Source organism: Eutrigla gurnardus, assembly GCF_963514095.1.
Source record: "Eutrigla gurnardus genome assembly, chromosome: 2".
NCBI lineage: Eukaryota > Metazoa > Chordata > Actinopteri > Perciformes > Triglidae > Eutrigla > Eutrigla gurnardus.
This window is the reverse complement of record NC_139916.1, coordinates 20,442,443-20,458,377: the sequence shown is the minus strand read 5'-3', so window position 1 is coordinate 20,458,377 and position 15,935 is coordinate 20,442,443. Positions and strand designations below refer to the sequence as shown.

General features: G+C 41.1%; 1 protein-coding gene and 1 long non-coding RNA gene across 3 annotated transcripts; both read left to right on the top strand.

The window, feature by feature from the left end:
• The first annotated feature begins 1,262 nt into the window (after positions 1-1,262).
• Positions 1,263-3,614, top strand: LOC311022944. Its single transcript, XR_014598158.1, has 7 exons — positions 1,263-1,505; positions 1,597-1,662; positions 1,773-1,861; positions 2,677-2,781; positions 3,089-3,194; positions 3,305-3,360; positions 3,510-3,614. It is a non-coding gene; the product is annotated as an uncharacterized lncRNA (long non-coding RNA).
• Positions 3,615-5,353: 1,739 nt separating this feature from the next.
• Positions 5,354-15,897, top strand: LOC311020504 (voltage-dependent calcium channel subunit alpha-2/delta-3-like). Of its 2 annotated transcripts, XM_084020557.1 has the most exons (6): positions 5,354-5,753; positions 6,678-6,733; positions 6,858-6,975; positions 7,103-7,216; positions 7,446-7,527; positions 15,015-15,897. In XM_084020557.1, the coding sequence occupies exons 3-6, from the start codon at positions 6,884-6,886 to the stop codon at positions 15,105-15,107; spliced, it is 381 nt and encodes a 126-aa protein (XP_083876683.1). In that variant the 5' UTR covers positions 5,354-5,753; positions 6,678-6,733; positions 6,858-6,883; the 3' UTR covers positions 15,108-15,897. The 2 variants fall into 2 exon arrangements, with proteins under 2 accessions (XP_083876683.1, XP_083876682.1); XM_084020556.1 differs by lacking the exon at positions 5,354-5,753 and having other exon boundaries at positions 6,534-6,733.
• Positions 15,898-15,935: the final 38 nt, after the last annotated feature.

Sequence of the window (15,935 nt, the reverse complement as noted above, 5' to 3'; positions counted from 1 at the left end):
TAATAGATCTGAGACTGACCTTGTGTTTGACTCTTGTGAAAGGAATCTGTTGGAAAAGACAGTGTAACAAGATACAGACACAATTATAACTTATTAATACCTTCAACAAAATCTCTCCACCGCTGGCCCAACCACCATCACATCCTTTTCAGGCTCATCCACCACTACTGCCCTTTCAGGTAAGATGCATGCCACATTGGACTCCCGTATCAGCAAGCATACGTTTAGGAAAATTATTCACACACACACACACACACACACACACACACACACACACACACACACACACACATATATATATATATATATATATATATATATATATATATATATATATATATATATTATATGCAAGCTTCAAATGCTGGAGCTGACAATTAAAAAAAGGCACAAAACCTGCTCCAAACTTTCAGGTGGGGATGAAAGTTCTGAGGCTGAACGTTCGGAGCCAACAGAGGAAAGGGGGTAAATTGGACCCCACTTACCTTGGGCCATATACCATTTTGGCCATAGCCGGGAAGAGTGTCACCCTTCTAGATGACCAAGGAATGGTGGTTCCTAAAATCAATACAGACCACTTGGTTGTCTATGCGGAGGAACAGCCAAGGGTTCCGCGTAGACTCTCATCCACCATCCCCTCCACTGCTGGCCCACCCTCCATTGCTGGCCCACCCTCCAGCACTGTCCCACCCTCCACCGCTGGCCCACCCTCCACCGCTGACCCAGTGTCCACCGCTGGCCCACTGTCCGCCACTGGCCCACCCTCCACCGCTGTCCCACCGTCCACCGCTGGCTCACCCTCCACCGCTGGCCCGACCTCAACCGCTGGCCCACCCTCCACCGCTGGCCCACCCTCCACCGCTGGCCCAACCACCATCACATCCTTTTCAGGCTCATCCACCACTACTGCCCTTTCAGGTAAGATGCATGCCACAGTGGACTCCCGTATCAGCAAGCATACGTTTAGGAAAATTATTCACACACACACACACACACACACACACACACACACACACACACACACACACACACACATATATATATATATATATGCAAGCTTCAAATGCTGGAGCTGACAATTTCAAATTTATGTTTGATAATCAAATAAGTACCGACAGAAATTCATCCCTGCAACTTTAAAAATGTTTTTTATAGATGTCAAAGATGCATGGAAGGGGAAGAATGTTTATGTGCTCCTCTCCAAAGTCGGCCCGTACAAGGTGTTCTTTTGGGACATTTTCAACACGGGTCCCCAAAGAGAGTTTGAAAGTGAGGTGAGGTGTTAACATTATTTTCTTAGAAAATGTTTTCCCTATTGGCCATACTTTTAAGTTAAAAGTATGGCCAAAAATCAAATTCTTATAATTTTTTACAAAAAAATATGTATCAACGCATATCTGACCCTCCTTGTTAAAAAATATAATGAGGAGAACACAGAGAGGGCATTTGCAGTGGACTCCTTTGAAATGACAAACATATGGGAGGGAAAGAAACCCAAGGTTAAGGTAATAAACAATACTGCCTCATGTTATCTTACTAATAAATACAGCACAACATTTTATCAACATTAGGCACTTTTGATTTGTTATCTTACAGATTGTCCCAGAGATGTACAGATACATCATGGGTATTGTGAATAAGGGTCATCACTGGATGCTGGTGGTAATTATTTTTTTCAACATGGTTTGGTGCATATGTACACATGTTATTCAGCTACACGTGAAGAACTGCAAAGCTACAGCATTCTGATTAAATTTTAACTCTATATGTAGGTGATCTTACCAGCTGAGAGAAAAGCAGTTTTTCTGGATCCATTGGGTGAAAGAAAAACAGCTGTAAATAACTGCAAGGATATCACAAGGTAATTTAGTTTGCATTCTTTTAGGGTGGCACTGTAAGTACAAAAGGTTAAAAGTAATGGACAACAAAGTTACATTTTTGAATTACAGTAAATTACACACAAATAAAACTATTACTGTAAATACTGGCCAGATCAAGTCAGTACAGTATGTTGTTGTTTTTTTCACATTAGTGATACATTAATAACTTAAAGAGATAAGTTAATACATTTAGCCTACTTTAGGGAAAGTCTTAGATGTGGAGGTTAGCAAATAAAAGGAAAGGGTTATAGATTTTGAGAAAAGTATAGGCCTGTCAACAGCTGTGAATATGTGATCCACCTACTGCTACATAACTTAAATAATAGAGACCTATCTTAGGCTGTTATTTCAGCCCATAATTCTACATCATCCTTTCCAGCTATGTTAAGAAAACTCCCTTTTCCTAAGTCTTACTTTATTGCATCCTATTTATTTTCCTATCCCAATTGTTATGCAAATGAGAAATACAGTTAGTAAAAGGTTGTAATAGTATGTTTCCCTGTACTGTACTAAAAATGAATGCATCTTCTTAAGTCTTCTTAAGTGGCAAGTCCAAGGTAATTCTCCTTTCCTTTTGAATCAAGTTTTTAACTTTCTCATGCTCCACTGTCATGCTTTATTCCACCATCAAAAATGGTTGGAACCATTAAGAAACTATTCATACTTTAGCATTATCAAAACTGTAATGACATTGATGCAGTGGACATTTTAAATGTTTACTTTATCAGAGGACTGTAAAAGTAATGCTGGACCAATTTATACTGCATATGTAGATAATATGTATTTGTGTTTTTAGATCATTCATGAGACACAGGGGCTCAATCCTTCCCGACGGGCATGTGATGTGATGACTCACCCAATTCAACAGGATGGAACGTCCTGTGGGGCCTATGCATTGAAGGTACATAGCATGATTACGATTAATGTTAGGATTGGAATGAATTGCAATTTTCTTTCTCCAGCACCAAGGTTCAACTCTTGGATAATCAAAATAACAAATTTATTTGGTACACTGGTACCCCACACTGGATGTAATGATTATAGCAGACAATAAACGCATTGCATACTTGCATTGGGTTACTTTAATTAACTAAGACTGATGCTACAATTAATTTTGGGCATTGGGTGCTTCAATAACTTTCAAACACTTCTCGTAAGATTACTGTTCACTATGAAAATGAATCCATTCTTGTGCCTCTTATTCACAGTTTGCTGAGTGCATTCTGGGTGGATTCCCGTTGGAGTTTGACAATTCCACATCGGGTGTAAACACCATGAGAGAGCACATTGCTGTCTCTCTTCTTGAGAATACAGGTGTGTTTTTTTCCTTCCTTTTTATAATAAGGAATATAATATGTTATCATTTACTCTGACAAAAATAGCTCATAGTTAAGAGAAATTATTGTTGTACCTTGTTTTGCTAGATGACTTGACTGACCTGTGCCATATCTGTGGGGAGCAGCAAGGGGACACTCTTTGGGTAACTGTTTATGTTTTATTTTTCTTTCTAAAGTCTGATTTATATATATTTAAAAAAAAAAATCCAATTTAAATTATGTTATGTGTTTATTATCATAATTGCTTAACAATTTAATTACAATTTTTTTGATTTCCTGTTGTCAAATTCAGATCGGATGTGACATCTGCCCAAGGTGGTTCCACAAAAGCTGTGCCAAGTACCCACGCAGAGGCCGCAAGAAATATATTTGTGAAGCATGCAAGTAGCAACTGCAGCTAATATTGCTAGATAAGTTTGTATATACGTATGTATGTATGTAGATGCATACATACGAAGAAACAAATATATGTAGGTATGTATGTGTATGTGTGTGTGTGTGTGTATGTATGTATATATGTAGAAAATAAATATATTTTATGCCAAAACTTGTGAATTTCAATAATTCTTATAAAGTGGTATTTCTATGGTCAGAAGGTAGGAACATTGTTTTAACCAAGACAAGCAACAAGGTCTTGTCGTTGAAATGTTGATAGTGCAGTGATTTAAAGTCATTTTATGTCAGAAAATGTGTTAGGTTAGAAGGAAGGAGCTGCAATCAGTTTTTGGCAGGTGAAAAGGCCAATTTTGTGTTGTAATGGTCCTTTAAAAGAAATTCAAGCTGTCCTGTGAGCTCAGATCTTTATATTATGAAGCTCAAGAATGAGATCAAGTCATATTTAGGCAGAAATAACATTTGAGTAACTGTATAGGTCCTTCAATCACTTTTTGGCAGGTGAAAAGGCCAATTTTCTGTTGTAATGGTCCTTTAAAAGATTTTCAAGCTGTCTCTTGAGCTCAGATCTTTATATTATGAAGCTCAAGAATGAGATCAAGTCATATTTAGGCAGAAATAATCTCCCAGTAACTGTATTTGGCCTTCAATCACTTTTTGGCAGGTGAAAATGCCCATTTTCTGTTGTAATGGTCCTTTAAAAGAATTTCAAGCTGTCTCTTGAACTCAGATCTTTATATTATGAAGCTCAAGAATGAGATCAAGTCATATTTAGGCAGAAATAACCTCTAAGTAACTGTATTTGGCCTTCAATCACTTTTTGGCAGGTGAAAACCGTCTATTTTGTGTTGTAATGGTCCTTTAAAAGAAATTCAAGCTGTCCTGTGAACTCAGATCTTTATATTATGAAGCTCAAGAATGAGATCAAGTCATATTTAGGCAGAAATAACATTTGAGTAACTGTATAGGTCCTTCAATCACTTTTTGGCAGGTGAAAAGGCCCATTTTCTGTTGTAATGGTCCTTTAAAAGAAATTCAAGCTGTCTCTTGAACTCAGATCTTTATATTATGAAGCTCAAGAATGAGATCAAGTCATATTTATGCAGAAATAACCCCTCAGTAACTGTATTTGGCCTTCAATCAGCTTTTGGCAGGTGAAAACTGTTCTATTTATAGGCTTATGTAACCCTCCCAAATCATGTCTTTCATAGTATTGTCTCCAAATAGTAGGCATAAACAAGAATATTAGATATACAAGACACATCCAAACATGGGAAGCAGATGTAGAGCCCAGATCAGATAAAAGATGATGCAGAGTCACGAGGATACTTGCAAAAGTGATCATTTCTTTATTGAAAATCCACACCTATAAATCACATTCATTACAGTCTAATTCATAAGACAGGGCTAAACAAAGGCATCAGACATACCCAGCACAGAGACATGTCTATCACGTAATTGTCAGGGCTGATTTCGCTACAAACTACACTTCTTTAGGCCACAGTTGTGATAATTACGTAACAACAAACGTTAAACTTTCTAAGAACATACCTTTGCTATAATTGCGGACGTACAGTTGTGTGTATCCGCATATTATGACCGTTTAATCCAGAGAAAACCAGACGTTTAAACGCTACGCTCAACGGGCTGCTGTGCGCGCTCCCGAGACCGGAAATCAAATTCTGGCAGACGATCACTTTTTGGCACGACACCTGTCCTGGCTGATCAACCTCCAGAATTAATGCGTGCGCACAGGGTTGGTGCACCGAGAGATCCTTCTTCAAAGCCTCGACCACTCATCCTTAAGTGTTTGAGATTCACTGACCGGGACAGAATCCTTAACGAGTCCAGAAGGCATCCAGTCACGGTAGCTGGTCATCAGATCAAATTTGCGCCAGACTACAGCGAGGCTACATCCAAAAGGCGCAAACCCTACTCGGTCCTAAACAGGGCGCGTCAGGCCGGGTTCCAGGCTTTCCTGCTTTACCCAGCAAGGATTTCTCTAAACCGGGGCGGTGAGCGCTACATGTTTGAGGATGTTGGCAAAGCCTCGGCGTTTCTGGATTCCGAGGCCGTAAAAGGATCAACTGGTGTGGCGTAAACTTCGGTAAACGGGACCGGTGACGCGCGCCTTGGCGCAGTGGTAAGATTGTTGCTGAATTTCTGTCTTCTTTTTTTTGTTCATTTTGCGCGAGCTAAGCATTAGGTGACAGAGACTCTTATCATGGACAGTCGAGGAGAACAGATTATGGACGATATCCTTATGGACAGCCTTGTGTTTGTTCTTTGTTTGTTTGTTTGTTTTTTCCTTGTTTTCTTCTTTAATGAGTATTTGTTTGTTAGTTTTTTGTCCAATGTGTGGCACCTGTGGGGGTGGTTGCGAAGGAGGACGGGGGAAAGGAGAGGAGGGAGGGATGAGTGGGAGAATGGAAATTAAGATGGCTGTTTTTCGTTGTATCCATATGATTTTGACAATGAAAAGAAGAAATATATACTATCTTGTTTTACTCTTGATCTTTAGATTAGTTTAATGAATAGCACAACATTAAGAATTATATCCTGGAATGTGAACGGTGCAAATAATCCGTTTAAACGTGGTAAAGTATTAAAGCATTTAAAAAGATTCTCCCCAGATATCGTTTTTCTCCAAGAAACACATGTAAGAACAGAGGAACTTGCTCATCTTAAAAGAGAATGGGTAGGTAAGGTACTTGGTGTTGGACAATCTTCAAAGAGAGCTGGTGTTGCTGTTTTATTTAATAAGAAATTAAACCTTATAGTTAACAATGTATTAAGTGACCCTTCCGGGAGATATATTCTGATTAATGTTTCTGTGGAATCAAGCAATTATACTCTAATATATATGCACCTAATGAAGACTGTCCAGGTTTCTTCAGCTCAATTGAGAGTAAATTACTTAGTATATATTATAGTGCTTAAACGGTCATATATGTGAATTCAATTTTTCATCAACTATTTATACCTTTTTAGAAAAAGAAATGTGTTAACTATTAATTAATGCTTATCCGTGTGTTTACTGACATTAATTCATATTGTCTCATAACAGTTTTCTGCTAGAATTTAACCTGTACAGCTGGTGGAATGTGGATCTTTCAGTTAAAGGTAACTCTAGTTGATGATCATTACAGGCATGTATGTGTGTGAGAAAGAGACGTCTCTATTTTTTATGTGATGTTGACTAACCACAGTTAGGTTAAACTTCACACTTCACACTTCACACTTTTAGCTCAGAGACCTCGGGGTAAAACCACGATGGAGCCATGTGACACAGAATACCCTGCGTTCGTCTCTGAACGCACCATCAAAGAAACAACGGGCAACATTGACTGCGGGGGCTGTATCAGGTATGCTTCAGGCCCACTCGTGACTCATCAAATAAACACTGCCTCTCCTCACAATTAAACAGTTCAGCCTGCTACTGATCATGCTATAACAGTTTAATTGCAGTGTCTGTCTCTGTTTGGGCGTCAGGTCTTTTGTCATACAGCAGATTCCCAGCAGCAACCTGTTCATGGTCGTAGTGGACAATAAGTGTGACTGCAGCAGCTCTCCTCCCCTAACCATGGATCCCATTGAGATCATGTATATCCTTTCTAGATGAAAGACAGCAGTTCGATATGCAGATGAGGAAAGTAGATCATCGATGATTTCAGTTACTGACTGTGAGAAATATTATTACTTCTGTAGGGTTGATGTTTTTAATGCACCGCTTCAGTGTTGCACCAGCCTAAATTAGCTAACATGAATGTTGGAGAAACTCCAAACTTGTAAACATGTTCTGTTGACTCATTTACACCCTTGACACCTTTGAACACAACGAGTCACTAAAATGTGACCGACTGAAGTTTCAGAAGGACAGAAAGAAGCCTGAATCCTGTCATCCTTACCACCCGGAGGTATGACGATGTGTGTTTGTCTGCATGCAGCCGACAGTTATAAAGGGAAGCTGATACCAAAGCACACAAAGAGTATTTTTATTGAAAGAGAAACAAGCTATGCAAGATTTCATCATAACAGGATAATTTCAGCTTACTCCAGCCTAGTGTTGTTTTTGGCGGCCTGTTTTACTTTTAGTTTTAGTCTAGTCTTTGTCTCAAGCTATCATTTTAGTTTTTATTAGTTTTAGTCATGTCCATCCTATTTTTAGTTTAGTCAAGTTTCAGTCGACTAAAAGTCTGAGCATTTTAGTTTTATTTTAGTCAGAATTGTCCATGACTATTTTAGTCTAGTTTTAGTCGCTGAAAACTGATGACACTTTAGTCTAGTTTTAGTCGATGAAAACTGATGACACTTTAGTTTTAGTCGACGAAAACTGATGACATTCTAGTCTAGTTTTAGTCAAAGATTATATTTAGCCAAACCCATTTCACAATTCAAACAAGGTTATCTTATTATTATAATATTGTTACCTTATACATTAAAGAATACATCTATTCCAGACACAGAAGACTCTGATTTGAATTAACAACATATTATTTTACCAACCAAATATGTTATTACATGACCAGCATTTTCGTGTCTTGTCTTGTTTTCCTCATATAAAGGATAAATGTTGATTGACGACTATATTTAGTCATAATTTTCATTAACGAAAGTGACACTACCCAGATACACATTTAATACAGTATAACTGTCAAAAAAGGCAATAAATATTACTAATATTTATTTGCAACAAGCGCTCGCTGACAGGCACTCCCTCCCCCGACAGGGGCCCCGGGGTTCCTCCGGGCTGGGTCACTCCTCTTCTTCCTAGGTTATTCATGGGGTCTTTTGAACCATTCTTAGTCTGGCCCCTCACCTGAGACCAATTTGCCATGGGAAACCCTAGCAGGAGCACAAAGCTCCAGACAACACAGCCCTCAGGGTCATAGGGACACACAAACCTCTCCACCACGGTAAGGTGATGGTTACCGGAGAGGTTTTTTTTTATTTTATTTTTTTATATTTCACATGGAGTGTTTTTTTTTTTTTTTTTTTTCGTACTTTAGTTGTGGGAAACCGGAGCACCCGGTGAAAAACCCACATGGACAAGGGAAGAATATATCATATATACATTTGGGGCCAAATTGGTTTGTTTGAATAGTTGTGGGAAACCGGAGCACCCGGTGGAAAACCCACACGACACAGTGCAATTCACTGTGCCACCCTTTTTTTTAAATATGAATATATATCTGTATTATAATTCCTAAAAAAATAGGAATTATAATTTTTTTTTTTTTCTTTTCGTACTTTAGTTGTGGGAAACCGGAGCACCCGGTGAAAAACCCACATGGACAAGGGAAGAATATATCATATATACATTTGGGGCCTAATTGGTATCTTTGAATAGTTGTGGGAAACCGGAGCACCCGGTGGAAAACCCACATGGACAAGGGAAGAATATATCATATATACATTTGGGGCCAAATTGGTTTGTTTGAATAGTTGTGGGAAACCGGAGCACCCGGTGGAAAACCCACACGACACAGTGCAATTCACTGTGCCACCCTTTTTTTAAAATATGAATATATATCTGTATTATAATTCCTAAAAAAATAGGAATTATAATTTTTTTTTTTTTTCTTTTCGTACTTTAGTTGTGGGAAACCGGAGCACCCGGTGAAAAACCCACATGGACAAGGGAAGAATATATCATATATACATTTGGGGCCTAATTGGTTTGTTTGAATAGTTGTGGGAAACCGGAGCAACCGGTGGAAAACCCACATGGACAAGGGAAGAATATATCATATATACATTTGGGGCCAAATTGGTTTGTTTGAATAGTTGTGGGAAACCGGAGCACCCGGTGGAAAACCCACACGATACAGTGCAATTCACTGTGCCACCCTTTTTTTAAAATATGAATATATATCTGTATTATAATTCCTAAAAAATAGGAATTATACATTTTATTTTTTTTTATTTTCGTACTTTAGTTGTGGGAAACCGGAGCACCCGGTGGAAAACCCACACGACACAGTGCAATTCACTGTGCCACCCTTATTTTAAAATATTAATATATATCTGTATTATAATTCCTAAAAAATAGGAAATTATAAAACAGCATACATTATTTTCCAAATTATACATTTTGGGTCAATTTGGTATGTGTGTTTGTGTGCGTGTGTGTGTGTGTGTGCTGTCATCAGTGTCTATGTCCCGTGAAGAGCTTTTTAAACCATGACTTCTTCTTCTTCTTCGGGATCTGGCTCTGAGCCTCGTCCAGCTGGGACCTCAAGGAGCTTTCTGTGTTCTTCAACTCCTCTTCTTTTTCTTGGAGAGCCTGTCTGAGGCTCTCAGTGGCCTGAAGGAGAGATAACTTCTCCTCCTGGTCACTCTTGAGCTGAGCCTCATAGGTAGCTTTGTCTTTCAGGCCCTCCTTTACCAGGGAGTCTCTCTCCTGCCACCGAACCAGGTGGTCACTGGCCAACTGTTCTTCAAACTTTTTCTTAAGAGCAGCCACAAGGTTGTTGTGATCTTCATGCTGCATCTTAAGCTGGGCCAGATGGTTGTTCTGGGATTGTTCTAGCTGTTGGAGGAGCAATGACTTCTCCTGAAAGCGGAGACTCTGAGTTTCAAGCAGATCTTTGGATTCTTTCAGATCTGCTGCGATCCTGCTGGTCTCCACATTCTGCTGCTCCAGCTGGGCTTGATGGATCTTTGTAGCCTCCTTATGTTGTGTTTGAAGAGAGGCTATGCACTTCAGCTGGGCAAGGTGCTTGACCCGGACTTCTTTCAGCGTTGCAGTGAGGGATGATCTCTCCTCTTCCATCTGGAGGTGTTTGGTCTCAAGATCCTGCTGAGATTTCTTTTTCTCCATCTCAGAGTGGAGACGCTCAGTCTCCAGCAGCTCTTCTGACTTTTTCAGATCTGCTGCGATCCTGCTGGTCTCCACATTCTGCTGCTCCAGCTGGGCTTGATGGATCTTTGTAGCCTCCTTATGTTGTGTTTGAAGAGAGGCTACGCACTTCAGCTGGGCAAGGTGCTTGACCCGGACTTCTTTCAGCGTTGCAGTGAGGGATGATCTCTCCTCTTCCATCTGGAGGTGTTTGGTCTCAAGATCCTGCTGAGATTTCTTTTTCTCCATCTCAGAGTGGAGATGCTCAGTCTCCAGCAGCTCTTCTGACTTTTTCAGGGCTGCTGCAATCCTGCTGGTCTCCACTTTCTGCTGCTCCATCTGGGCTTGATGGATCTTTGTAGCCTCCTCCTGTTGTGCTTGGAGAGAGGCTACGATCTTCAGCTGGGCGTGGTATTTGTCCTGTGCTTCTTTCAGCGTTGCAGTGAGGGATGACTTTTCTTCCTGATCACTCTTGTGCTGCTGCTCGGCCTTTGCTATAGAAGCCACAATGAGTTTCTTCCTCTGCTCCTGCTTGTGGAGCTGAGCCTGATAGGAAGCTTTGTGTTTCATGTTTCTCTTCACCAAGGATTCTCTCTCCTGCCACCATACCAGGCGGTCACTCGCCAACTGTTCTTCAAAGTTTTTCTGAAGGGTTGACTTCTCCTCCTGACACTGCAGCTGCAGCTCTTCTGACTTTTTCAGGGCCGCTGCTATCCTGCTGGTCTCTGCTGCCTGAACATCAATCTGGGCTGTGAGGGAGGATCTCTCCTCCAACGACTGGACACGTTCGGTCTTCAGTTCCTGCTCTGCTTTCTGTAGATCAGCCATGAGCTTACCAATTGCCTCTGTGTGTTCATTGATTTTGGCCATATAGAAGTCTCTGTCTCTCTCCATGTCCTCTTCACTGGGGCTTTTTTGTTGACTTTGTGCCTCTTTCAGGGCCTCTGCCAACCAGCTGGTCTCTGCCTGGCATCTCTCCAGTGTCTGCCTCACCTCAAACTCTTGTTTTTGCAGAGAAGCAATGACGCTGACGTGGAAATGATGGTATTGGCCGGCCTTTCCCAGCTCACCTGTGAGGAACGATGTCTCCTGCTGCCGCAGGACACGTTCGGAGTTCAGCTCCTGCTCCGCTTTCTGCAGAGCATCCGTGAGATTTTTGATGTTCTCCTCCTGGTTGCCGATGATTCCCTCAGGGAAGTCTGTGACCAGCTTTGTGTCCTCGTCGGTGCTGGTTGTGTGTGGTCTCTCCAGGGCCTTCCTAGTCTCCTCAACCTGATGTTGGAGAGCTCCCTCCACCTTGCTCAACTCTTGTTGTAACTTCTCCACGTTGGTTTTAGCAACTGCAAGGAGCTGCCGTTCAGCACTGAGCTGCAGACTGCTGGCCTCCCTTTCACATAGAAGGAGCTCTTTCTCTGCCTTCATATTGTGCATCTCAGCATGCTGGTCCTTGTTGATGGAGATCTCCTTCTGAAGATCTCTCTGAGCTTTTTCTAAACAAGCCTTGGGTTTCTCCAGGGCCTTCTTATTCTCCTCAACCTGAAAGTAGAAAGCTTTCTTTACCTCCCTCAACTCTTGTTGTACCTTGTCCACGTTGGTTTTAGCAACTACAAGGTGCTCCCTTTCAGCACCGAGCTGCAGAATGCTGGCCTCCCTTTCACATAGAAGGAGCTCTTTCTCTGCCTTCATATTCTGCATCTCAGCATGCTGGTCCTTGTTGATGGAGATCTGCTTCTGCAGATCACTCTGAGCTTTTTCCAACCATGAAGATGGAGGGGGGCCCTTTTGAGCCAAAGGGAGACTGCTAGCCTCCCTTTCACGGATGAGGGCCTCTTTCTCTGCCTTCATCTTCTGCATCTCAGCATGCTGGTCCTTGTTGATGGAGATCTGCTTCTGCAGATCTCTCTGAGCTTTTTCCAACCATGCAGATGGAGTGGGGCACTTTTGAGCCAAAGAGAGACTGCTAGCCTCCCTTTCAGGGATGAGGGCCTCTTTCTCTGCCTTCATCTTCTGCATCTCAGCATGCTGGTCCTTGTTGATGGAGATCTGCTTCTGCAGATCTCTCTGAGCTTTTCCAAACCATGCAGATGGAGGGGGGCCCTTTTGACTGCTAGCCTCCCTTTCACGGATGAGGGCCTCTTTCTCTGCCTTCATCTTCTGCATCTCAGCATGCTGGTCCTTGTTGATGGAGATCTGCTTCTGCAGATCTCTCTGAGCTTTTTCCAGACAAGCCTGGGGTTTCCCCAGGGCCTTCTTATTCTCCTCAACCTGAAAGTAGAGAGCTCCCTTCACCTCCCTCAACTCTTGTTGTACCTTGTCCACGTTGGTTTTAGCAACTGCAAGGAGCTGCCTTTCAGCACGGAGCTGCAGACTGCTGGCCTCCCTTTCACTTAGAAGGGCCCTGTTCTCTGTCTTCATCTTCTCCATCTTAGCATGCTGGTCCTTGTTGATGGAGATCTCCTTCTGAAGATCTTTCTGAGCTTTTTTCAAACATGCAGATGGAGGGGGGCCCTTTTGAGTCAGAGCTGTATTCAGCTGGGTTTTCAAGTCACTTATCTCCATTCGCATCTGTCTGTTATTGTTGTGATCTTGAGTCTGATCAAGTAAAAGCTGCATCAGGTCTTCATTGACTTCAAGATGAACTCTCCCTTTTATTTTGCTGGAGGTGAGTCTCGCTTTGTCGTCCAAAAATTGTACTTCTGCCTCCATTGCCTTGTGATGGAAGTTAATTCGGGTGTCACGTTCAATATCTTCCATCTCTGTGTTGTGCTGAACCAAAGTGTTCTTGTTCTGGGAGTTGCTCTGTGCACTTTCAATCACCACAACTTTGTCTCCGAAGTGCATTGGCTTCTGACTGTAAGTTGTATAAAGAACAACATTGGGCATTTCTTCTTATAGACTTCCACTCGCTTTGATGTCTTATTGACATCACAGATTCCATGGTCTTTGATCTATGACATCACACATTCTGTGCTCTTAAACCTGTTCCAGGTGACATGTTCTGTGGTTGCTATTGGATACCAGTGTGATTTGTTGTTTTTTAAATGACCTTATTTGAAGTGCTGATGCACCTACAATGTTAGCCTAGCCTAGCACCCAGCAACAATGTTAGCCTAGCCTTACACCCAGCTACAATGTTGGCCTAGCCTAGAACCCAGTTATAATGTTAGCCTAGCCTTGGACCCAGCTACAATGTTAGCCTAGCCTAGCACCCAGCTATAATGTTAGCCTAGCCTAGCACCCAGCTACAATGTTAGCCTAGCCTAGCATCCAGCTACAATGTTAGCCTAGCCTTACACCCAGCTGCAATGTTAGCCTAGCCTCGCACTAGCAATCACATTTTCAGTGATTTTAAAGGAATCAATAGTCTTAAAATGAATTCTGGGGAGTTTAATTCAGATAGAATGTGGTGTGATGTGGTCCCTTCATCCAGAGTATGTGACGAGTTTTCTGCAGCAACTGTAGATGGCCTGCTGCGTCGTTTAGGTATATACCTATAAGTATATTTGTTTATAAGTATATACCAGCAGTAAATACACAGCAGAATACCCACGTCTTTAAGGCTGCAGCTTACAGGAGTGAAGCATGACTGTGAGAAAGTCCTCTCATGGTTCATTATTCAGTGACTGGAGGTTATTTTCTTCACATTTGTGCTGAGAAAACATTGGTCGTGACTGTTTGTTTGGAGTTGAGTTGATTTCAAGCTGATTAAAGCAGTTTTTAGCAGGTCAGAGTACCTGTTCTCATTTTGGAAATGAGTTTCAGCAGTTTACTCGTCTCTCTTCTCTCTGGCCACCGAAGGGAGCCTCAACCATCCATCCATCCATCGTCTACTACTTTATCCTGTATTCAGGGTCACGGGGGGGCTGGAGCCGATTCCAGCTGACATACGGCGAAGGCAGGGTACACCCTGGACAGGTCGCCAGTCAATCGCAGGGCCGACTAGAATTTACAACATATTATTTTACTAACCAAAAATGTTATCGTCACATGACCCGCATTTTTGCATCTCGTCTTGTTTTCCTCATAAAAAGGATAAAAAGGTTCGTTGACGACGATATTTAGTCATAATTTTCATTAACGAAAGCAACACTACCCAGACACACATTTAATACAGTATAACTGTCAAAAAATAATGCCAATAAATATTACTAACATTTACTGGCATTATTTTATCCTTTATATTTTTATACTTATTTGACTCTCTTTCTTCTCTTTCTCTTATAAATGCAGCTGTATAACTTCCCGAGGGATTATTGAAGTATTCTGAATCTGATTTCCACAGATATTTATGAACAAATATAAATAAATGCGAATGAGGTCGCAAACTACAAATAGCCTACAGATCGCGTCTAACAGGATGTAACTTTTTCTATGACTTCCTGTCAAATCTTTGAAGGCCGATGGAGGTGAACAATAAAATGATCACCCAGACTGTCAACTTACTGCCTCAGCTGTGAAGGAACCCAACTACCACACAGTTTGTTTCTGTGCAATAAGGAATTAACCATATTTAACCACCCCATTAATATTCATTATCTCACCAAATGACTGTGTCTTCTGCAGGAAAATGCCATGGAGTGTGGTTCGGCAACACGCCTCTCCAGTCCGCTAACAGCAGCTCTGCTCCCTCTGATAGCAGCAACCATCAGCAGGTGACCGTTAGCAGTGAGGACGAAATCAACAAGAAGATGCTTTTAAACACATAGAGAACATGGCCAATCAGAAATTAATTACTACTAAGAACAATAAATCTTTATCTGTAGCACTGAGACTCACATCCATTAATGCAGAAAACATAAGCGATGTGATGCAGCAAAAAAAAAAGAAGAGATTAATGAGAGTTCTTGGTGACTTTGCTCAGATTGCGCCACTGACAGTTTGCCATATCCTGACTGTGTGCTGAACTTAAATAAGGAAAGGAAATACACTATGTCAACAGTAAGGTATTTCGTAAGTTTAAAATATGAAAAAGTCCTTTTTTGGGCAAAGAATGATAGTAAGACATCAAATGTGTTTGTTTCTTTGTTGTGAGGGAGAAAAAGAAGGTTAATGTAAAAGTCTGCGGAATGTAAAATGCACTTTTGTCACATGTGAAAAGAAAGCAGAGCGGTCTGTTATTTAATGCAGTAAATTGCTAAAAAAAAAAAACTGTTGACGGTGCCGTCATAGTTTTCTTTGTTCAAATGTTTTATTTTGTTACTAAATTCTTTTTGTGTCTGTAAAACTATGGATTGTGTAAAACAGCTGAGAGACAACGGGAAATTAGAACTTGCTTTATTCTGCAAGTTTCTCCTTGTTTTAAAGCAGAAGACATTTCAGACAAGCTTAAGATGCATGAAGATCACAGAATGTTACGTCGATATATCCAGCCATAATTTGTCAACACATACTCTTATCCTCATGTTTGAGAAAGCTGATGAATAAATACAAAGAAACATTTTCCTTCCTTTTTTACCCCCCTCGTGTTATTTTCTCTGAGACTGA